This window comes from Podarcis filfolensis, assembly GCF_964270895.1.
Source record: "Podarcis filfolensis genome assembly, chromosome: 1".
NCBI classification, from domain to species: Eukaryota; Metazoa; Chordata; class Lepidosauria; order Squamata; family Lacertidae; genus Podarcis; species Podarcis filfolensis.
Genome location: NC_139604.1, coordinates 115362414 through 115385960, shown reverse-complemented (window position 1 = coordinate 115385960; position 23547 = coordinate 115362414). Strand labels below are relative to the sequence as shown.

The following is a 23547-nucleotide window of genomic DNA, read 5'->3' as shown; positions in this document are numbered from 1 at the left end:
AAGAAGTCACCTCAGCCTGCTCCCAGCTGGACTGCCCTTCTTCTTTTTGGCAACTGGGCTGTGTGCCAGGGTGGAAATTTCAAATAGAAATTTCAGAGCATAATAGATGAGGCCGGTTTTACAGGATTTCCTACACCAGGCATTCGTTCTTCCCTTAACACAGTGTTTCTCAACCTTGGGTCCCCAGATGTTGTTGGACTACAACTCCCATCATCCCTGAGCTCTGGCCTTGCTAGCTAGGGATGATGGGAGTTGTAGTCCAACAAACCCAAGGTTGAGAAAGGCTGCCGGAGCTCAACACAAGTTAGTTGGAGCCTCTCGGATGCTATATCTGTGTTTTAATGAGTGAGGCCATCACCCCCACACTGCAATCCTGTAACTCAGTCGCTAAGTATTTTGCAACTCAAGGAAGATGGCTGAGTGGGCTCACAACATTTCGCCATTGTTTGTTCTGCTTTATCTCATTTGTAAATAATCTAGCTAGCCTTGCAGAGAGCCACTTTACCTCAGAAGGAAGACATTTTAGGTGCATGAAGCCACATGTATATATTCATAAAATGATTTGTGCTAATTTTTTGAAGGTTTTTTTTTGGGGGGGGGGTTAACAGGATGCTTCAACCAGTTGGGCCTATGCTCTCATCCAGCAAGGCGCTTTTTAGGTTCTTCATAGCCCTCCACTGCTGTGGCTTCTCAACAACTGGTATTCAGTGATATATTGCCTCTGAAAATGGAGGTTCCTTAAAACCATTGTTTTATTTACTACAATTATACACCAATTGATTATAAAAAGGAAAAAAAAAACTCAAAGCAGTTTACAAAGAGACACATAATTTAAGTCATCTAAGCTTCAAAGTCTCTGCGTTTTCTTCTCATAGACTCAATTTTTTACATTTGTGCTGTGCTGTAATTGCTGTGTGGCTCCATCCTAAGCCACTCCAACAAAGTAAGATCTGTATATACATTAAGACTTGGGAACGCAGAATCACCATCTGTTTCCAGCCATAGAAAGGGATGTAATCAAACTGGTTCCACCACTTCTTCCTTCCGATCGAAAAGGACTGCCATGACATCTAGTGGCGCCAGCTGGATCTGAACAAAAGCCGACTGCGATTTTCTTCCAATAACTGAAAGGATGCTAAGGAGCTAAGCCTTAACGTTAGGCAATGATGATGATGATGATGATTTATTTATACCCCACCCATCTGGCTGGGTTTCTCCAGCCACTCTGGGTGGCTTCCAACAAAATATTTAAAATACGATAAAGCATCAAACATTAAAAACTTCCCTAAACAGGGCTGCCTTCAGATGTCTTCTAAAAGGCAGATAGTTGTTTATTTCCTTGACAACGGATGGGAGGGCGTTCCACAGGGCAGGCACCACTACTGAGAAGGTTCTCTCTAACTTCGCTTCTTACAGTGAGGGAACCGCCAGACCTCGATGTCCGGGCTGAACGATGGGGATGGAGACGCTCCTTCAGGTATACTGGGCTGAAGCCGTTTGGGGCTTTAAAGGTCAGCACCAACACTTTGAATTGTGCTTGGAAATGTACTGGAGGCCAATGTAGGTCTTTCAGGACCGGTGTTATGTGGTCTGGGTGGCCGCTCCCAGTCACCAGTCTAGCTGCCGCATTCTGGATTAGTTGTAGTTTCCAGGTCACCTTCAAAGGTAGCCCCATGTAGAGCGTATTGCAGTAGTCCAAGCAGGAGATAACTAGAGCATGCACCACTCTGGTGAGACAGTCCATGGGCAGACTATAATGAGGCGAAGCCCATTATAGGGTTGTTTTGTGGCAAACTCCTGAGGACTATGATCTCTGCATTTTGTACTTGGTGGGGTCATCTTCTTCCTGGTCACAACTTAAATCATCATTCTGTGCCTGAACCATCCTGAATATTCAGTGGCATCCTTTACATGTGCTATGATGTGTGAGGTTCTCACCTGTAGCTGGCAAAAGTCCATCCCACCATACAGATTACAAGAACCGCTAAATGGCATCTTTATTTTTTGCAATTGCAAATTTTATTTATTTATTTATTTATTTATTTTGCCATCACTGAGTAGGGTTTTCTATGCTCTTTCCCAAATATTTTTAAGAGCTTGTGAACTACGTATTGATGGAGCCACCCCACATTTTTATGCTCCCATCAGATACTAGTCTGAGACATAATCCAGACATTTGCCCTCTGCTGCAACTTTTGCAATGTGCAATAAAAATTCTTTTTTCGAGTTCACCATACGTTGAAGGAACAGAACACAATTATCGGATGACAAATGTTCTGTCAAGGGCCATTGCACCATTTTCTGGAATTTGTTTAATAAGGAAGTCTTTACTTTTGGATAGAATATCATGAAGGCAAATTGGCCAGAAATACTAGCAGTGCTAGCAAGAGTACATGAAATTATTCCCAAAGACTATGACAAGATTTCTCCTACTTTGGCCTAATGCAAAAAGTCTTGTGCAGCCTTTCTTGTTGCTCTAAACGAATTATGTCTTTGTTCGTAATTTTCACACACTCTCTCTCATTCTGTTTTCACCTGTTCATTGTTCATTTTGCAAGATTTGCAGGTTCTGGGAAATGGTGCAATAATGTTTGATGGATGGCTGCCATCCAAGAATTATGTGGTCTTCGTCCAAATGCTTCTGAAGATGCTTCTATCCCTAGCAGATTATATAAGGCTTTCAAAAAATTGTTTTGTCCAGCTCATTTTAGTAAAGTTCAATATTGCACAGCAGTGGCCTATGTATTTGAATGCATGCTTTTAAAAGAAACTGCAGGGTACAATTGAACTCAGTGCAATTTTAGTAACCGTGGAACTTCAGTTTCCCTAGAAACTGAATAAGCCTAGAAACGAGGCATAAATCAAGCCATTTAAAATGGCATATCCAGCTGTTTTCAAAAGATACATATTTTTTAAATGAAATGGTGTTTAATCTTAAAGCTTATTGCCACCAGCTTTTGAGTGTGAGCCCCCCTCCCTCTTGTAAAAGGCTGCAGCCGATGTGCTCTAACGCCTATTGTTAATCTTGTAACTGGGTTCAAGGCCTAACTTTTCTAAAGACTCCAGTTCAATTTTATCATCCTGGTCCCGCCACACAGAGACTGTTCAGATGATGGTGGTGATGAAGAAGTTTAGTGGAGAAGGCAGCTGCTGAATCTCTATTGGCAGAACGGGCCAATAACACAGAAGGCTCGGTTTTGTGTTGATGTCAAATGAGCCTCACCAATTTGGCGCAACCAGCAATGCTTCTACAGATAATCTCAGTGTCTGGATAAGATACAAAGACTTACTGGAAAATAAAACCCCAAGGTGGTTGTCACCAATGGAAGCAAAGGCTCAGAAAAAGCTCAATATGGAGGCCAAATGGCCGAAATATTGGGAAATATTGGAACAAGAAGGAGAGAAATTGAAATTGCAGAGTTTTGAGAAATTAAAAGATAAAGTGCGAGACTGGCTTCATTATTATCAAATAAGAGAGGCCTATAATTTGGACAAAAAAATTGGCTTCCAGGTGGAAAAATCAAAATTGGAAACAGAACTGTTAGATCCCAAAACTAAGATACTTTCAAGAATGTATAACTTCCTGTTAAAATGGAATACGCAGGATGAAACGGTTAAATCTGCAATGATTAAATGGGCACAAGATATTGGTCATAACATTATGTTTGCTGACTGGGAACAGTTGTGGACCACCGGTATGAAATTTACGGCATGTAATGCCTTAAGAGAGAATATTATGAAAATGATATATAGGTGGTACATGACACCAGTCAAGCTTGCAAAAATATATCATTTGCCTGATAACAAATGTTGGAAATGTAAAGAAAATGAAGGTACATTCTTTCACCTTTGGTGGACGTGCCCAAAGATTAAGGCTTTCTGGGAGATAATAATGAAATAATGAAAAAGGTATTTAAATATACCTTCCTGAAGAAACCAGAGGCCTTTCTCCTGGGCATAGTCGGCCAATTGGTGCCAAAGAAGGACAGAACTTTCTTTATGTACGCAACAACAGCAGCAGCAATACTGATTGCAAAGTATTGGAAAACACAAGATTTACCCACCCTGGAAGAGTGGCAGATGAAGGTGATGGACTATATGGAACTGACGGAAATGACTGGCAGAATCCGAGACCAGGGAGAAGAGTTGGTGGAAGAAGATTGGAAGAAATTTAAAGACTATCTACAGAAATATTGTAAAATTAATGAATGTTAAAATGATGATTGGATTGAATAGGGGGTATTAGCAACAAAGTTAATAAGAATATGCAAAAATGAATTGATAATGGATGAAAATATAGAGTTATAATATGTTAAGATATAGAGTTAAGATAAATGAAAGAGGGTAAGGATTTGCTGATTTGATTACCTAAATGGGAATACAAAAAGGGGAGGTGTGAGGAGGTCAAGGAAACAAGTTAATGAGCATAAAGTTATAAAAAATGGATTTGTTTTTAATTCTCTTTTACCTATTCGTTTTTTGTATGTATTTTTTTTAGGTTTTCTTTTTTTATTTTGTTCTTTACATATGTTCTTTTTTGTATTTTGTAAACTGATGTTTTTGTAAAATTCCAATAAATATTATATATATATATAAAAATACAGATAATCTCAGTGGTCAAGCTGGGATTCAAGGGTTCAGGTGGTCCCCAAGGTAGCCTGGACTCAGTGGGGAGTAAGGAAAGGTGAGCTCAGTGCTACTGAGATAGACACACTAGTCTGCTCTTTCTCTCTGGGCTCCGGCTGAGGAAGGTCCCCATTACAGTGATTATGGGTAATGCAACTTAGGTCACACGCTACTTCATTAGTGCTCTTTCAGAAGACCATTGCCAGCACATAGGTCTGATGCTTAGATGCTTGGATTGGCTTCCCTTTTGCTACAGGGTCGTTTCAAGGTTCTTACGAAGCCCTTAACAACATAGTTCCAGGACCACCTGTTTCTTTATATCCTGGCCCAACCACTGAGATCTTTGGGGGAGTCTCCTTTGATGGTCCCCCGTGGCTCATAACTACTAGAAGGCATGGATGCATTGTATTGGGCCCAAGCCTGTGGAACTCCCTCGCCCCTGAGATTAGATTTTGCTGTTCCTGACTTTCTTGCTCCCACAGTATTTTAAGATAGTTTTCAGTTTTATGATAAACGTTTAAAATGCCTAATAATAATAATAATTTACGATAAGCATTTCAAAATGCCTAATAATAATAATAATAATAATAATAATAATAATAATAATACCCCAAGATTGTTTGTGCAAGGGAAGCCAGCTGAGGGAGAAGTGTTCTTTCAAAGGTCTGAGGTGCATGTCCTTGAGAACCAGTGCTTAATACCTACCAAAACCACGCTGTTCTTCCAAATATGTGGACAGGAAACCGACTTTGGTGTTGCCTTTCAGAAGTGTTTACGTTAAACTTCTTGAAAGCCCTTTCATGCTCTTCTTTTAACTCCACATGTCGCTTACTGGAACCTGCCTGGCATTACAGCACTTAGTCCTTCTCTGGAAGTCATATGTCCTGTTTGTCCTTTAGTTAATTTGCAACAGACAAAAGTATGAAGCTACACTTTGGAACGGCAAATATTTACCTCAGGATCTCACTCATTTGGAATAATAACATTGCAACTTGATTTGCACGGGAGTCAGAAAAGTAAGAGAGAAGCTGTCCCGTTGGTAAGATTTGCAAAACTAAATTCATTTTAAAAGGATATAATGGAAGGGAGGTCAATTGAAAGTGGTCACTAGTTAATTCACTGCTGTATTTTAAACCCTGAGGGTTTGTGTGTGTTTTAGGGCAGTTCAAAACGTATCTCCTACTTTTGAATGCCTTACTACTCTTAAGGGGAAATGTCAATAGCTCCACAGGGATTCTCCTCTGTATTTTTGAACTTTTTTGTTGTTCCAAAATCAATCCCTCTAAGAAGATGCATCTACAGTGGTGGCATGCCATTGGTAAATCCTTAAAATGTTTGGGATTAATGCCTTACATTACAAGCAACTATGGAACTGCACCATTTGCTTGGAATAGCTGTACCAAAAATAGGAAGCTGCTATATACCAGGTTAGGCTATTTGTCCACCTAGCCCAGTGCTGTCTACTTTGGCAGCAGCTCTCCAGGGTCTCAGGCGATGCTTTCTTAATGCTTGCCATGTGACTCTTTAAAACATTCTCAGACTGGTATTCCTAAGGCTGTGTCGTTTACATTCAAGCTAAACAATATTTAAAGCCCAGTTCTTTTCTTATTCTGCATTCACACATCTCCTTCCTCCTCTGGGAGCCTTGAAGGAGGGAGACCCTGCTTTCTAACCCACGTTATTACGAATGTGCCTCTAAAACAGTTCGTGTATATTCCAAAGCCCACTCCTAGAACGCCCCATTTTTAATTTTTCATCTAATCAGAATGTTATACCTATTTGAGACTGGCATTGCAGGGGTCCTTCCATTCGCATCCACATTGTTCAGCCTCAAACTAAGACTTAAAAACTCAGTCACTAAGTATTTAAGAGCAGAATTAAACTTGGCAAGTGGCTTGGGTGGCTGCAAGAATAAAATGGGGGGGCCTATTTAATTTTAGGCTGTGTACATACCATACACAGTTTGTTAAATGTGCTGGGAATTGTAGCTCTGTGGTGGGTAAACTACAGTTCCCAGGATTAGGCTGGGAATGTGCTGTAAATTTATAATGTGAATGCAGCCTTGGAGGAGCCTTTTCCAAATTAGGATGCTCAGAAGTTGTTGGCCTCCAACTTCCATCATTCTCAGTTAGCATGGCCAAGGGGCAAGGCTGGTGGGAGATGGAATCCACCAATATCTGGGAACCCCAGGTTAAGGAAGCCAATCTTGGAGAAAAGATTAGATAGGAGTATGATGCATGAGATAAATATACCTCCTCCAACATTTCTCTGATGAAAATAGGGATGTCCTATTCAGTTGTTGTTGTTGTTGTTGTTGTTGTTGTTGTTGTTGTTGTTGTTGTTGTTGTTATACCCTGCCCATCTGACTGAGTTGACCCAGGCACTCTGAGTGGTTTCCAACGTACGTATATAAAAACATAATAAAACATTAAACATTCCGAACCTCACTCTACAGGACAGCCTTCAGATGTCTTCTAAAGGTTATATAGTTACTCATCTCCTTGGTTTAGGATTAGGTTTAAGGTGCTGGTTTTAACCTTTAAAGCCCTATACGGCCTAGGACCCTCGTACCTACGGGACCGCCTCTCCTGGTATGTCCCATGGAGGACCTTACGGTCTTCAAACAAAAGCATCTTGGAGGTCCCGGGTCACAGAGAGGTTAGGCTGACCTCAGCCAGAGCCAGGGCTTTTTCGGCTGTGGCTCTGATCTGGTGGAACGCTCTGTCACAAGAGACTAGGGCCCTGCGGGACTTGACATCTTTCCGCAGGGCCTACAAGACAGAGCTGTCCCACCAGGCCTTTGGCCAGGGCACAGCCTGACCCCCTCCTTTGGCAATCCTCACAGAACTCTAGCCCAATGGTTGCCATTAATCTGTTTTGAACTGATTTTATAATGAAATGGTTTTAGAATGTTGTATCATTTTACTGTTGTTAGCCACTCTGAGCCCAGCTTCAGCTGGGGAGGGCGGGATATAAATAAAATATTATTATTATTATTATTATTATTATTATTATTATTATTATTACATAACTCCATACCTTCCAATGTTTCTCTGATGAAAATAGGGGTGTCCTAAGGAAAAGCTGGACATTCTGGGATCAAAAATTCTGGGACTGCAGAAATAAAGCATCTTCATCCATTTCTCTAACCTGTTTTCACTTTATTCACCAGAAAGAAGTTCATTGCTGTACTCCAACATGAAATCTGCCTTTTTTCTTGTCTTACTTGAACTGTGGGCTGGCATGTGCTTATCAAATGAAACAGCTGGTGTTTCAGGGATGGAGACAGAGCAGAGTATCATCCTAAACCTCTGGCCTTTCAATGACACTGATAAACTATCCCTACATAATACTGTGCCAGATCCATCTGGGGAAGAGTTTGTGCCGGAGTCCTCCATGCGCAACTTCACAGAAAAGAACACCAATTTTGGATTCAATCTCTACAGAAAAATAGCCCTGAAGCATGACAACAATGTGTTCTTTTCCCCATTGTCCTTGTCCTTCGCTTTGGCAGCCTTCTTGCTGGCTTCTGAAGGGGAGACGCACCACCAAATGCTTCAGACTCTAAACCTCCACCTTCTGGATGACAAAGAGAACCGGCTGCCATCTTTGTTCCAGCAGCTAAGTGTCAGCCTCGCCAAGAACAAGGAGTTCACTCTTTTGCAGGACAGCTTCTCTTTCGTCCAGAAAGGCTTCCAGATCAAGGACGTCTTCCGCAACTTGTCCAAGCGATACTTCGATATGGAGTTTCTGACGGTTGATTTCCGCAACTCTACTCATGCCAAGAACGCCGTCAACCAACATGTGAAACAAAAGACAAGAGGGAAAATCCCTAGCTTGTTCGATGAAGTCGATCACCAGGCTAGAATCATCCTGGTGAACTGCATTCTCTTTAAAGGTAACAATTATTGTGATCATAGATATCTTTGCTGTTTTTTGTTTCACTTCTTAAGAGAGGTGAACAGAGCTGTGGTTAACAGCTAGGTTTATGGAAGAGTCTTTCTGCCTGCCATTCTACATTACCAGCAAGACCAGACCCTCCAAGTGTCCCTATTTTCCAGGGACAGTCAAAAATTTACAGAAGCCATTCTGGTTTCTTATTTGATCCCACTATGTCCTACTTTTCCTTAGGACATACCTATTTTCATCGGAGAAATGTTGGAGGGTATGGAATAGGATGTCCCCAGGGCTTTTTTTCAGCCGGAACTCACCAGAACTCAGTTCTGGCCCCTCTTAGGTGGGCACCATTGCCATTCTAAGAGAATGAGGGAGGTGTTCATGGTGAGTTCCAGCACTTCCTTTTCTAGAAAAATAGCACTCAACATTTCTACTTTCACTGGAGAAATGTTGGAGGGCATGCAAGTCTTATCACCACATTAATTCCTTTTCTCTTATCTCTCTCATTCCTTTATTGGCACCTGAAGGGTCAGCTGCTTCTCGTTAAGGGGCTCTAGGGACCAGATGCCCATCCCTAGACTAGGGCTATTCCAGAGAAATCTATGTATCTGAAGCTAGCATTGTTGCCATAATTGCCCCAAAAAGCAGTACAGTCATACCCCGGGTTAAATATGCTTCGGGTTAAGCGCTTTTGGGTTGCGCTCCGCGGTGACCCGGAAGTAGCAGAACACGTTACTTCCGGATTTTGCCACTCGCGCATGCGCAGATGGTTAAAATGACATCATGCGCATGCGCGGAAGCGGCGAATCACGACCCGCACGGGCGTGGGTTACGTTCGTTTCAGGATGCTAACGGGGATCCGGAACGGATTCCGTTAGTATCCAGAGGTACCACTGTAACCAAATCTATGAAACAGGAGTGACCAGTCACCCCTCACCAATGTAGTGTAGCTATGTGAACCTTCAAACCACACTCAGGGTGAAGTCGTGTTCTGCTTGCAGTCTGCCCCTGACCTCCATGCAGAAGGTGGAAGTTGTAAAAGGAGCTCTCTCCTCCCACGTATTCAATGAATTTCAGGAAGTGAAAATAGGATTCGTAAAATGTGTGCATGTCCATTGCAGCTCTCCCTGCAGTTTTCAATGTAGGAGCTGGTCCTCTCATAAGAACATAACATAAAAATACAAGAAGAGCCCTGCAGGATCAGGCCCATGGCCCATCTAAATGTAGCATTCTGGTCTCACAGTGGCCAGAGGCCAATGGGAAGCCTGCAAGCAGGATGTGAGTGCAACAGCTGTTGTGATTCCCTGCAACTGGTATTCACAGGCATACAGTGAAGGCAGAATATAGCCAGCATGACTGGTAGTTATTAATAGCCGTATCCTACATGAATGTCTCTAATCCTCTTTTAAAGCCATACAGGTTGGCGGCTGTCACTGTCTCTTGTGGGAGTGAATTCAAAGTTTAAAGATGTGCTACTTGAAGATACTAAGGAGTTTTCTCCCACAAGATGAAGTGGTGGCCATGAACTTACATGACTTTCAGAGAGGAAACCGGTGGGTCTGGCACTGTGTTTTGTTAGGAACATAAAAAAAAAGTCCTCTTGAGTCATTCCAAAGGCTCATCTAGTTCAGCATCCAGTGACCAGCCAGGTGCCAATATCACTCTTCTCAATTGTGATTCCCAGCAATTGTCATTCAGAAGTGCAGTGGCTCTAACCATAAGGTAGAACATCGCCATCATGCCTTGTAGCCATTGAGAGCCTTTCTCCTCCATGAATTTGTCCTGATCCTCTTTCAAAGTCATCCAGGTTGGTGGTCATCAGCACATCTCTTGGGATGTCTTATAGATGCGGACCCACGTGGGTCCTCTTTGCTATTGCAGAATTTCGCACATTGGCAAAAATCAAGGCCATCTGCGTCCTCCCTCAATTTCTGTCGACCCTTTTAATAAGTGGAGAAAAAGACTGCAAGGAATGTTTCCAGCCACTGGGTGTTGCTTGTCGGGAATATTTTCAAAGGGCTCCATGGCAACCAAAAAGACACTGCAATTAAATATCCCCTAATTTCTCTCTTCTATATTTTTAGCTCCTGTTCTGATTTTTCACTCCTTCACTAATTGTTGAGTTGCGATAAAGTGTGCTGATGAGAGAAAAAGAAGATAGAGCTATCTTGAGCGCAGGGAGGCTACAGAAGCTCCATTGGCTTCGGTGGGCTTTAAGCAACCTACAAGTATGCAGGATGGCACCCCTTCTGCGATTGAAAGGGCAAGCCTGGGAGGTCTAAAAGGTGACTCATAGAGAAGAAGAGAAACTATGTGGAGTGGGGAGAAAAAGATGTCATAGAATCATAGAATCGGAAGGGAACCTGAGGATCACCCAGTCCAACCAATATGCAGTTGTCCCTTCTGGGGATCAAACCTGCAACTTATCAGCACCATGCTCTAATCAACTGAGCTACCTAGCCAACTGTTCAGGGTGGGGACAAACAAGAGACTTTTGAAGGTGTTATGATAACCCAAAAGCCACATTTCCTTCTGGGCAATTTTCCAGGCAGGACCAGAGGCAAAAGTGGGAACAGCAATGAATGTAAACCTTATTTTTGCCCAATAAGCTAGTTCCTGCACATGCACACACAACCCCCATCTCCATACTGTTAGGATAGTTCCGTTCCACCTTAAAGGATCAGGCATGATTGTTGTGTATCACATGCCTGTTTATTCCCAGCTTCTCACTGGGAACTTCCGTTTTGTATATAGTTTTTGTTCTGGCTGTTTTCCTGGACACGGAGGCAAGCAGTTATGTTTTCCCTTTGTTCTGATCTACGTTGAATAAAGCTGTAAATATGCTCTCCTGTCTGCATCTTCCGTTGTGGAGACTCTGCTGAAAGGGTGTGCACGGGTCTTAGAATGTCTCTGAGGCTTGTGTCGCTAATTGACTGATGCTGTTCCACGGGAGACTGGTGATCGTCCGGAGATAACTGGGGGCCTGCCTGATGCCTCCATCTCCCTGGCAGTATCCCAACATATACTCCCCCCCCAATATAAGCCTGAGGCATCATCACACTTCAAGCACACCTTTCATCACGACAAAAATATGTATGAAGTATAGCCAAAGGAGGCATGCCTTGGAAGGAGCTGCCTTTGAGGGCTATACACCAGGAACTGTATTAGAAAAGCAGTGATCAACCATGCCAAAGTTACATGCTTTGAAGTCCCATTCATTTCAGCGGAAGGGTTAAGCACATGCTGAAATGGCAATCAATGGGGACTTGGCTTTGTCCAGATTGTCCTTGAAGTTTCCTGCAGCTGATGTGGATTATGTCAGCATTATAGAATAAATGGTTGTGTTTCTGTGTCTATTCTCAGGCAACTGGCTACACCCGTTTCCTCCCAAGCACACAGAACTGGCCACCTTCTATATTAACAGTTACAGGACTGTCCAAGTGCCGATGATGTCCAAGACAGAGAGGGTTGCCATCACGTTTGATAAGAGCTTGAGCTGCGTTGTGCTGAAGCTCCCATACAAAGGGAGCACATACATGCTGGTCGTCATACCTGAGAAGGGCGCTGATTTTATGTCCATTGAAGACCATTTAACAAATGAGCTGGTGGAGTCTTGGCTTAGGACCATGAATAGCAGGTACAGGAAACGTTGTGCTTTTTGTTGCTAAGATGCTAGATTGATGCAAGCTAGAATATTCAAAGGAGAAGGAAAGAAATAGGGCAATGTAGCTGAATAAGGAAGGAAAGGGGTTTAACTATGATGGATCCCTGGAGCTTGTCACCTTTTCCGCAAAGACAAGTTCTTTGCTTTCACTTCTTCTGGGAAATGATCAAGCACTGGGCCACAAAAACAGATATAGATAGATAGATAGATAGATAGATAGATAGATAGATAGATAGATATAGATATAATATTAAATATAATTATATTTTAAAAAATTGTGTGTGTGTGTATTCCTGTATCTAGGCCCAAACTTCCTACAGTATGCAGAGATGATGGGAACCATAGAAGTTACATTTCCCATGGCTCCCGGCATCACAAATGAACACTTGTATGAACAAATGAACTACATTAAGGGATTTTATATGTTTGTCAAAGTCCACATTCTCTGAATGATATTGACTCCCCTACACAGGGGTTACATTCTGGGGATAGTGCATAAAGCCAAAATCGTGAATAGTCAAAATACTCTCCCTGCGCCTCTGAACACCTTCCCTTATACCTCCAAATTATACGCCTCCCTTATACTCTCCTTATACCTCCAAATGCTCTCCCAAGCTGAGTACAATGCTGGAGGGGGGGTTGCCGATATCCCCCCCCCCCAGCCCATCCTCTTTTTTTTTTTATTCACTCAAGTTAAATGTGCATAAGTTGCGAGTCAACTGCAACAGTGGATATGCCAAGTCTTTTAGATGATATATTTTACACATTGACTGGTGAATGTGGAGTCTCCAAGAGAAGAATATGCACACTGACCAAGCAACATTCATTGCTTTGCATATTCCCCGAGTTCATTCAGAGAGTATGCAGACTGAGAAGGCAATAAACAAAATCTCCTGCTTGTAGAGCTGCCATACATTCGGATTTCCCTGGACACAGCCAGGAAACGGGCTTGAAAATGGAGTCCAGGGAGGATTTCTATGAATGGGCAAAGTGTCTGGGAAAACCCGGATGTAGGGCAAGCAGGGTTTTATTTTTTTAAAAAAATCTTCAACAAACCCAGAAAAGCCCATTAAAAGCCCAACAACTTTGAAAAAAACACACACAACTGAACAACTTTGACCTCCCCACCTCACCCCTGCAAATGAAAGCTCAGCAACTTTTGACCGGATTTTCACTTTGGGGAATATGGCAACCGTACCTGTTTGTCAATGTTCATTTATGCCCATTCTTCATAGCTGTCTAGTCAATGTGCACAATGAGCAGTTTTTATGCACATCCTCCATTCAACTTACATTCATCACCAAATATTGTTTATTTGCATTACAGGAAAATGGACATTTACTTTCCAAAGTTCAAGCTAGACCAGAAATACCACATGCATCAGTTGCTACAAGATCTGGGAATTAAACATCTTTTCTCCAATGAAGCAGACCTCAGCCACCTCACAAATGAGAGAGATGTAAAAGTATCCCAGGTAAGTGTGACCGCTTTTCGTGCATAAGTGCATGCTATCCCATTTCACAAGGCTCAACAGCCCCAACATTGAGATCCAGGCACACTGCTGGGTAGCATTTGTTCAGTATCAGTGTGCTGGGAAGAAGATTGGCATTGCCAGATTAGACAATGCTGATCACCCATTTGGAGGCAGGAAAACGGAAAGGAAACTAGGATCTTAATGCAATCAAAAGTGATGGTGCTTAGATTGCTTTGGTGGTGTGCACGTATCTCTGACCTACCCAATAACTTGCAGACTCCCGTGCTGGATTTGAGGTGTTTTCGCTTTCGCAGGACCCAATCCCAAAGAGTCATCTGTGTGCAGAATCTTGTTGCAGTTGTGTGGATAACCACCTTTGCTGGAATGGGACAACATGACTGCAATTAACATAAAAGTTTTTGTTATATTAATTGCAGTGATGGAGCAGCCTTGAGAGACCAAGAGAGGGTGCAGTTTAAGCAGAAGATTGGTACCTTCTCTCTTTGCCATGGTGCTGGCAAAAATCACCTTTCTGAACTTGCTGTCTCAGCCTTTGCCAACCTGATGCCCTCTAGATGTTCTGTGGTCCAACCCCCCAAACTTGAGGGAAGCACGTTGGCAACGGTTGTGCCATCTGAAGCTGCTTCAATAATGGCTGGAGTCCTGTTCTCATATAAATCTCTAATGACCCCCATGAGGGGTACCCAGCATAGCGCCCTCCAGATATTGGACTACAACTCCCATCAGCTCCAGCTAACATGACCAATGGAGACCAGTGTTGCATGAAATGCAGGCCGCTTTACTATGAAACCTCATCCATTTCCAATGTTCTCAGGTTCTCCAAAGAGCAGCTATTGAAGTGGATGAGTGGGGGACCGAAGCTGTAGCTGCCAGTGGGTCAGAAATCATGGCATACTCGCTGCCGCCAGTCATCCGTGTGAACCGGCCGTTCCTTTTTATGATCTATGAAGCGAGCATAAATGCATTGCTGTTCCTTGGCAGAGTTATCGACCCTACAGAGCTGTGAATAAAAGCCACACATTTCTATTTGGTCCGTCTTCTTAGTGGTCTTTTATGGGTTGAGCTACAGGTTACATTAAGCATGCCTCTTTTCAAACTGTGTTTATTGCATTTCCTCTTCCAGAAAAAAAGCTGGTGTTTGGGACCACAGCACATGGGGAAGAGATCAGCTCTTTCCTTCCTACAAATGGTTCGATTGGAGACAGCTGCTCTCTGCCTCTAAAGGGGCTGTTTGCATCTCCGCAACACCTGCAAAGAGGAGCTTGCAGGTCTTACTCATGTGAAAGGGGCAATGTGGGAAAAGGAGATGAGAGGATGCATATTTTAGCCCTAACCCTAGAGTTGGGTCCTCCCTCTTCCACCATAACTATCACCCGCAGTGGACCATAATTACTGAAGTGGGGAGCCTCTCCTGCATGCAGAAGCTTCCTGTGTGGTGCATAATTCCAGGTGCTCAGGGTTCTAGATCACACCGGGAGCCTCCACATTTAAAGCTGTCTCCCTGATTCAGGCATCCCAACATGACAGTGAGAGAAGTCACGCAGCTCTGGGAATGAGGCGGGCACTCCACAAACACAGTCCCTTTCACCACACTTGTCCCATTCATGCAAATAATGCCTGAGAAGAACTGCAGTCAGAACTCGTTCTGCTCCTAATGCTGCTCAATAAACACACTGATAGTTCAGCTATGTTGTTGCTTTTTCTCACAAGGGTTAGCAGCCAGGGAACCTCTCCCCCCTCGATTTGTTATTCACCACAGATGTCTTTCTGATGAGGCCATGCATCAGATGTTCAACAAACACACACAAACATCCCAAGGATGGAGGTCTGAACCTTGCCTGTTGCATTGCCACCCGAGCACTAGCAAGATCTCAGAAGCTAAATTAGAAATTCACACTTCTCCGAAATTTGCACTGCTGTTCTCAGTCAAGTAAATATATGCATGTTCAAAGGTCAAATGCATGTATTTCTGAACGTTAACATTAAGGAATGCATATTATAGCAAATTGCTTTGCAAAAATATCATTCCATGACACCCTAATCTCTGAGCCACTCCAGGGGTTCCTGCCCTTATTTGGCCCGGTTGCCTTGGAATGAAGCAGACTGGTGTCTTTAGGATATATGGCTTTATTTATACATATACACAACCTGAGCAGAGGATAGAGGAGCTCGCAGCATTAACACGACAGCTTTAGGTTTCCAGGTGAGCACCAAAATCTAGCACCAATTCAGTGTGTGTTTCTCTGTCACTAGCATCCAGCCTGCCAGCTCTCTCAATAATAATAATAATAATAATAATAATAATAATAATAATTATTATTATTATTATTATTATTATTATTATTATTAATGCCCCGCCCATCTGGCTAGGTTTCCCCAGCCACTCTGGGTGGCTCCCAACAGAATAGTAGAACAGAATAAAACATTAAACATGAAAAAACTTCCCTAAACAGGGTTGCATTCAGATGTCATGTCTTTGAAAAGTCAGATAGTTGTTTATTTCCTTGACATCTGATGGGAGGGCATTCCACAGGGTGGGCACCACTACCGAGAAGGCCCTCTGCCTGGTTTCCTGTAACCTCCCTTCTTGCAGTGAGGGAACCGCCAGAAGGCCCTCGGAGCTGGACCTGAACAATGGGAGTGGAGATGCTCCTTCAGGTATACTGGACCGAGGCCATTTAAGGCTTTAAAGGTCAGCACCAACACTCTCACAAAATACTGTGGCTATTGTTCTTCTACCTAGGTTCACATGCTCTCCAGCCAGATGAGGGGAGTGGGGAAATGCCTGCCCCACCTCTGGGAGAGCACCATCACTTGGCTCATTCTTTGAGATGCTGATGAGCAGTGAACTGGCCAGCTAAAGCCATTACCTTGACAGGGACTAATGTGAGCTGTCCCTTTTACATTCAAGCTTCACAGATACAAGAGCCCGAGAATATGAAGCGACCCAGGGGGGACATCCAGAATGACCCTCTCCCAACTCATAAGAGATAAAGGCAGAACTTCACACTAAAGTGCCAATGCATTTGCATGAGGACTTTTTTTAAGGATCACAAACTGATGTGGACATGTGGAGAAATGAACTGAAGAGTGGATAAATGAGAAACAGAGAGGAACTGAAATTGACAGATTTGACCATCCTTAGTGGAGAGTAGGAAGGGATGAAGGGATAGCATGGAAAAACCAACCAGCAGACGGGGACATCACCCTAATTAGTGGGAGGGAGGTGTGGTGGAATGTGATAAATGAGGATAAGGCACCCTGAGGATGAACTGGCTAATCTCCTGAGGCTATTAGTTCAGGTGCTTTGCCATGCTGGTTCACTACATATGTTACAAGTAAGCATATGTTAACTCTTCATGTCACTTTAAACCTGGGAGGCAGGAGATAGGGACCACCACACACCTGCTAAAGCTGGGCTGCAACACCCCAGAAATCTCTTTCAGTATTAGACTGTATTGACGCTGCACCAAATTTTCACGATGTTTGGTTTTTGCAGTGATAGTTCCTGTTCTGTAGGTACAAATATTTTAATTCCTCCCGTCTTTACATGCCAGTTCAAAGACATTCCCACCCCACCTATGTGCTGCTGCTGCTGTGCTTGGACTCTCAAATATTACCAAAAAGGCACCAATCTTTTGCTTGCTGAGAGGGAATCATAGATCAGAGTTGGAAAGGAGCCTCAGGATCATCTAGTCCAACTCCCTGCAATGCAGGAATATGCCACTGTCCCTTACAGGGATCGAACCTGCAACCTTGGTGCTATCAGCACCACGCTCTAACCAACTGAGCTATTTGAGAACCAGCTAGATCGGGGTTTATCTCCATACACCTTCCTTTCCCCATCTAAAATTACTGTCGTCTACTCTTGCCCTGTAGAAGCCACAGTTGCAACTTCCCAGAGTGAATCTTAAATCCATTGCATCCATCGGGCATTTCATGGATTGGCCCTGTGTTGCCCTGATGGTGCAGCATCTTCTACCTTATCCTTGTGGCTCCCATCTATATTCCTTGCCAAAAGATTTTATCATACCCATATCAATAAGTTACGAGCAAGGATCATGACTATTGTGTGTGAAGGTAGTGGTCACACTGCCTTTGTGACCTGGACTTCCTCTTGCTAGCCACACTGGGAAAGCCAAAGGCACTGGTTTGCAATTCAGACTTCTCCATATTGTGCAGTGCAGTTTTCCAGCCCGATAACATGTACAGAAATGCATATACGGTGGTGAAGCCTAAATTGTTAATGAAAATATATTAATGAAAATCTTACAAAAGTGCATTATATTAGGGGAAACCGTTCTGGGGAAAGAATTGTATTGGGCAAGATTGTACACAAAAATGTGTGTAATGGGAGAAATTTGCTCTAAAATGCTGATGAACCTCCATGAAGACTTGAAAATAAAAAAATCAAGAAACCTATGTGGAAAACTGAACTCAAGAGTGGAAAAATAAGAGAAACCAAAACTAACCCATCCCTAGTTGCTATATCAGCCTTTGGTTATAGAAATGTAAAATACTACACTAGTGTTAGGCCTGGAGCCAGAGCTGCTGGTATAGTGAACATAGGATTCATGTCTTTATGTCTCAACTGCACTTCTTAATTGCAAAAATTAGATCTCTCCCACCCAAAACATGCAAGTACTTTCATATCCTACGTTTTATTGTGCGTAAAGCATTCATTATTCCACATTGTAAAAAGTAACCACACACATATTCATTCACAAATTAGATTATCTTTATCATACACCAATATATTTTAAAAAACAGATTTCTGATATCAATATAGTTTTGCTGATTGCATTTCTGAAATAGAGAAGCTGACAATAGCTTCATACAGTCTCTCTCAAGTATTGGCATAAATAGAACTTTTTAAATAGAACTGCATGTTGCAGGCAAATTTTGATAGAAATGTTAGGATGAATACAAACAAAATGCCGTTGACATAGCTAAAAGCATGATAGCTTGAAATAACAACTAATTAAAAACTAGATTGCATTATTTCTAAAGTGTTGGATAAAGAGAAACTACAACCTGAAATACTAGAAGTTAAAACAAAGTATTTATACAACGAAACTGAGATATGAAACTCATGAATAATCATTTGTATGCATTTTTGGAGGTATTTGTTCTTATTAAAAGGTGAAAGGAAAACCCTCTGGAGAATTTGTATACACCAGGTAAGCAATCTTACTTAAAATTATAGCACAACTGTATTGTAAATGACTACTCAATATTTCTTTGTCCATGCTTCCAGGTTCAATACTAAAGCTTTTTTTCAGAGATAAGATGTTACTTGGTCGGTTAATCCTATATGCAGAGCAATTTCACCTATATGGTCCTATTTCCATAGCAAATATATAGTAGGAGCCCTACACTCATAAATAAGTATATTTAAAGTAGGGGGCACTTGTATTCCAATTTGAAGAACCTGAACTATTAAAAGGCATAATTGAGAGGGAGGAAGGGGAGGTAAAACCCTGTCTCTTTAGCTGCAGCAGTTTTTAAGCACATTGCTAAAGTAACATTGAATTAAACACTTCACTTACAACATTGGAATTCTGCACATATTACATTATTTCTATGAAGATATTTTACAACATAGGAATTTATTTAACTGACAGAAGATGTTAACATTGTGAGATGCAGTCAGTCTCTCCTCTCTGGTCCTTATTGTTCAAGATTTTACTCCAACTCCTGCCAATCCTTCATCCACGTTGCCTCCAGTGGTCTTTGGTGTGCATCCTTTTTTTCACCAGCTCTAGGAGTTTGACTTCCTGTTTTTCCTTCAGGCAAAAACAAAAGAACCCAAATCACACAAGTCATATTGGAATAGAACAAAGCAGAACTGCTGAACTTCACTGCTTTTAAGTATATCAATTGGAAAAAAAATATTGACTTAGTACAGTCATATTTTAAAAATTCTTTCCTATGGACTTTGTGATCCTCAACACATTTATTGCAAGGTAAAAAGCCAAAGCCATTCTCCTCCCTTGACTAGAACAAGAAGATATGATATCTGTGCCTCAACTTTGGTGTCTCCGTGTGCCATTCCTGCATCCCTCCAACATCACCTTGGCCACCATAAAGACTTTGGTGTACAGAAGTCTGGCTTCCCAAATGCAGATGGAATTCTCCCTCACATAAAAGAACTTGCACATCTGTTTCTATGCAGAGAATCAATCAATAAATGAATTCTTTGATACTGATTCCACCATTCCATACTTTGAAAGGAGCGTGGAAACTCGCATATGCTAAACAAAGGCACACATTGCGGCCTCAACTGAGGCAACAATCTAGAGAGGACTAAATCTATTAATTCAGAGTATTTTATTAGAAATATGAGCTATCACAGTATTATTTCTCATCAGTTTTTAAAAACTGATCAACAGTTCAAAGTAGGCAGGATGCGATCTGCTTCTAAATTTCACACTGGTCCATATTGGGGCCCTTAGTCAAACTGTGCCTTGGCAATACATTTCCTCCTGATTCAAAAGAGGAGCCACAGAGCATAAAAACCCATTAAGTATCACTGAATACAACATACAGTCTACGGTGGGAACTATGACATGGCAGTGGTGAGGGATAAGAATGTTCTGTTCCCCACCTCCCCACGCTCAGTGTCATCTGGAAGGGCCATTTCAAGTGGTTAACCGGCTATTACATCTTTGTTTCTCCCAGCTAGAGGCTGATGCCTTGGCAGCCGACTAATACTGACTTTCTAAACTCTTTGGCTGGGATCCAAAGAACTGCACTTCTAGTTCTGCACAGCTGGGGGGAAGTAGCACATCATAGCATGTCTCAAACTGCTTTGGAAACTGGGGTTTTCGTAAACACTCTTTGTTGCAAAGCATAGCTCTGTGTCTCTTTAGTTTAGTGCGGGGGGAAAGTCAACAACTCCACTGGGCACACCCAAGTCTAACCATTAGCTCACTTGATCTTAGCCATAAACCACATATTGGAGGCATGCATACAGGCATACACACACACACACACACACACACACCTGCCTTCCTCATCTGATCTGTGTTGATCAGGGAAGGAGAGGGCTTATTGTCCCCTTCTACTCTTCAGATGATTGAGGACTGAGGAGGAATGATTTGTATTTGTATGTCGGGGGCTGAAAAGAGTTATTGAAATCTTTCCACCCATGCCACTGCCATCATAGATGGAAATCACCTACTCCTTGATCAATCTGGAGAGGAGATGATTTGATCACCCAGCATACTTTGGCCCTGCTCTCTGGCTTTGCTATGGTGAGCAATTTTGCCCCTTTCTCTTTCTATCCTCACTGTTTGACAAATCTCGGGGGCGGGGCACAAAATAACTCCTTCATTGTGGTTCTACGCTGATCAGAGTAGATCAGAAACAGGAAAGGGCACTCAGGGCTGTACTTATGTCTCCCAAGTGCAAGAAGATAGGGAAGGAGGGTTCTTCCTCAGAGGTGGTCCAGGGGGTGATGTGCAGTTCAGACCTCTGTATTTTTTCCCACAGCTCTTTCCACAGATTCCACTGCCAGGCTGCAGACCCAATTGGATGGTGGTCTTGGGGCCAAAAACAAATGGACCAGACCCAGTATACGGGGCAAAGTAGTTTGCCACTCCTGTTCTTTAACTTGTCTTCAGCAAGCACTTGTTTCCATAAACTGTGAGAAAATATGACCGAAAAGCAACCACCTTCCTTAAACTTAAGATGGTAACAGAGCTCGGCCGAGAAGTCAAGTCCTCCTGGCTCACACTGTGTTCAGCCAACATTGAACAATGTGTCTTAAAGTATACATGAAAAGAAGCATTATAGATCACTGATATGTGAACAACTCACTTCTCGTTAAAGATACCTGTCTTTTGGGAGCAGATGTTAAATTACTGGAATTAATTAGAATGTTGCCATGTACTTCAGCACTGTATGCCCATGTGGTAAATTATTACGCACACTCTCGCCCTAACCCATATTGCAGTGATTCATCTTACAAAGTAAGGACACCTGATTCCTCTCCAGATATATATTCAAATCTGTTGCCATGTAGGAGTGTAAGTGTAAGCTATTATGTTGAGAGAAAATTTCTAAAGCCCTTCACAATGAGCAGACACACAGAGGATAATAAAACCAAGCCCAGCATAACAGCATAATAGTAGCAGAACAGATTCTTTTGTTAATCCCCATGTTTATGATTCAGGGCTGCCGTCTATTCTAGGATGACTCATTTAACGCAAACTCATTTAGCAATGAGTTTGTATGTGCTTCCTTCCTGCCCCCCTGAAGAATACCTCCCCTATGTGTGGTCTCCTGTGGGTTTGAGGCACTTGCTGGATGAAACCCTTCCACATTCTACCATGTGCTACAAATGAAATTCATGGGCCTTCTGTAGCAGAGGGCTGATTCAGATATCTGAGTATTCCCAGTGCTCCAAGCTAAGTAGTACCAAAACACACACACGTTGGGGTGCAACCGTGTGTAACACTCATATTTTCAGGTGGAAATAATACATAACCAGCAAAACCAGATTAAATAACACGTGTGTGCACACTGAACACATGTGCCTTCTGGAATCTCACATTTCTCTGATCCAGAAATCTACAGGTAGTTAACCTCCTTCCAGCATTCATATATTGGGGGCACACAGATGCAGTCACACAAAGTTTAGCTATACTAGACAAACCTATGTTGACTTTCCCCAAATAATCCCAGGAATTGTAGTGTGGTGAAGGTGCTAAGAATTCTGTTACAAATTCTCAGCACAATCATCTATTACAGTCCATGGAGGGTGAATTTTTTATTTAAAAAAAAACTTATAGTTTCCTCCCCCCACCCACCCCGTTAGAAGTAAACCAAAGAAGTTTACATCAATAGAATATATATCCAATAAGACAAACACAAAATGCATTAAAATATCATCAGAAAATACCCTCATCATAAAAATGAAAACCAGGTGGGAGGAAATTACTGTTAGCAGTGTAGAACTCTCCCTACCATCCCTTACAGACTTACATACTTCTAGAAACTTCTTCAGCACAGACATTATTCTAACCCTCGTGCTAGCCAGGCTGCCAGAATTCTAGTTCTCCTTACATCCAGGGAACCAGAACACCATATTTGTAGTTAGTTTGCACTTCTCATGGCAGGGCCTGTTTCTTTCTCTCTCCCTCTTTATTATTGATGTGAGCCATTTTGGGAAAAAATAATTTTAGGAAATAAGGTAAAATAAGGAAGGAAGGTTGCACATTTAAACTGCTTTTTGAAGTTTTGATTGTATTGTTTTAGAATGTACATATTTGCCACTCCATCAGAGGAAGAGAGGGACATAAACCTTAAGAAATAAATAGCAATAGTTTTCAAAACAACAGAATAGGCACAGCCTCCCCAATAAGAAATTATCAAATACCAGAGCAGAGGGCTCAATTTTGATTTGCTATGTAATTTAGCTCTGGCTTGTCCAGTCCTATTAATGAATACAACAGATTTGCAACAACTGCAAATCTACTGCAACCACCAGCTCCACACTGATCCTGAGGCTGTGGGTAAATGCAGTAATTTTAAATAACTAGGCTCCTCATATACCTGCAGAAATGTCTAGATGGAGAATATTCTCATCATAAAAGCTAACTAACTAAAAATTCACAGATGGAAAATTAGCCTTTCACTTTAAGGCTGAATAGCCTTAAAATTGTGCCCTAACTTTAGTCGATCACTTACAAGCTAACCTTCCGCGAATGGCTTTCTTTACTCCCGTTGCTCTTCTGATCAACTGAATTACTTGTATTACGAGAGGAGGATGGTAAGGTGGAAGCAGAGGAGAACGCAGCCGTCCCACTGGGGTTGCTAGAGCGAGTACGGAAGGAATCATCTGAAAGACAAGGAGGGAATG

At 42.3% G+C, this 23547-nt stretch overlaps 2 protein-coding genes across 4 annotated transcripts in view; one reads left to right on the top strand and one right to left on the bottom strand.

Moving 5' to 3' along the window:
- The first annotated feature begins 5422 nt into the window (after positions 1-5422).
- On the top strand, positions 5423-14711 carry SERPINA10 (serpin family A member 10). Of its 2 annotated transcripts, none has more exons than XM_083624345.1 (5): positions 5423-5665; positions 7799-8524; positions 11887-12160; positions 13514-13661; positions 14497-14711. In XM_083624345.1, exons 2-5 carry the CDS (start codon positions 7825-7827, stop codon positions 14686-14688), a joined length of 1314 nt encoding a protein of 437 aa, XP_083480471.1. In that variant the 5' UTR covers positions 5423-5665; positions 7799-7824; the 3' UTR covers positions 14689-14711. The 2 variants fall into 2 exon arrangements, with proteins under 2 accessions (XP_083480471.1, XP_083480470.1); XM_083624344.1 differs by having other exon boundaries at positions 5588-5665; positions 7803-8524.
- A 3687-nt stretch (positions 14712-18398) lies between these two features.
- Positions 18399-23547, bottom strand: part of PPP4R4 (protein phosphatase 4 regulatory subunit 4) — a 75971-nt gene continuing 70822 nt past the window's right edge. The window contains exons 24-25 of one of the 2 annotated variants that reach the window (XM_083612318.1): positions 23376-23526; positions 18399-19468 (exon numbers count right to left, since the gene is read on the bottom strand). In XM_083612318.1, the coding sequence (XP_083468444.1) occupies positions 19444-19468; positions 23376-23526 (176 nt within the window). In that variant the 3' untranslated portion in view covers positions 18399-19443. The remainder of the gene's footprint in view (positions 19469-23375; positions 23527-23547) is intronic. The other variant, XM_083612317.1, reaches the window with a different exon arrangement.

What these genes read in the sequence shown, in the direction of transcription:
- SERPINA10 (XM_083624345.1), top strand. Translation starts at nt 7,825, where the DNA reads ATGAAATCTGCCTTTTTTCTTGTCTTACTTGAACTGTGGGCTGGCATG. An exon ending in GAACTGCATTCTCTTTAAAG is followed by an intron (nt 8,525 to 11,886) that starts GTAACAATTATT and finishes GTCTATTCTCAG; the next exon opens with GCAACTGGCTACACCCGTTT. An exon ending in CTTAGGACCATGAATAGCAG is followed by an intron (nt 12,161 to 13,513) that starts GTACAGGAAACG and finishes TTTGCATTACAG; the next exon opens with GAAAATGGACATTTACTTTC.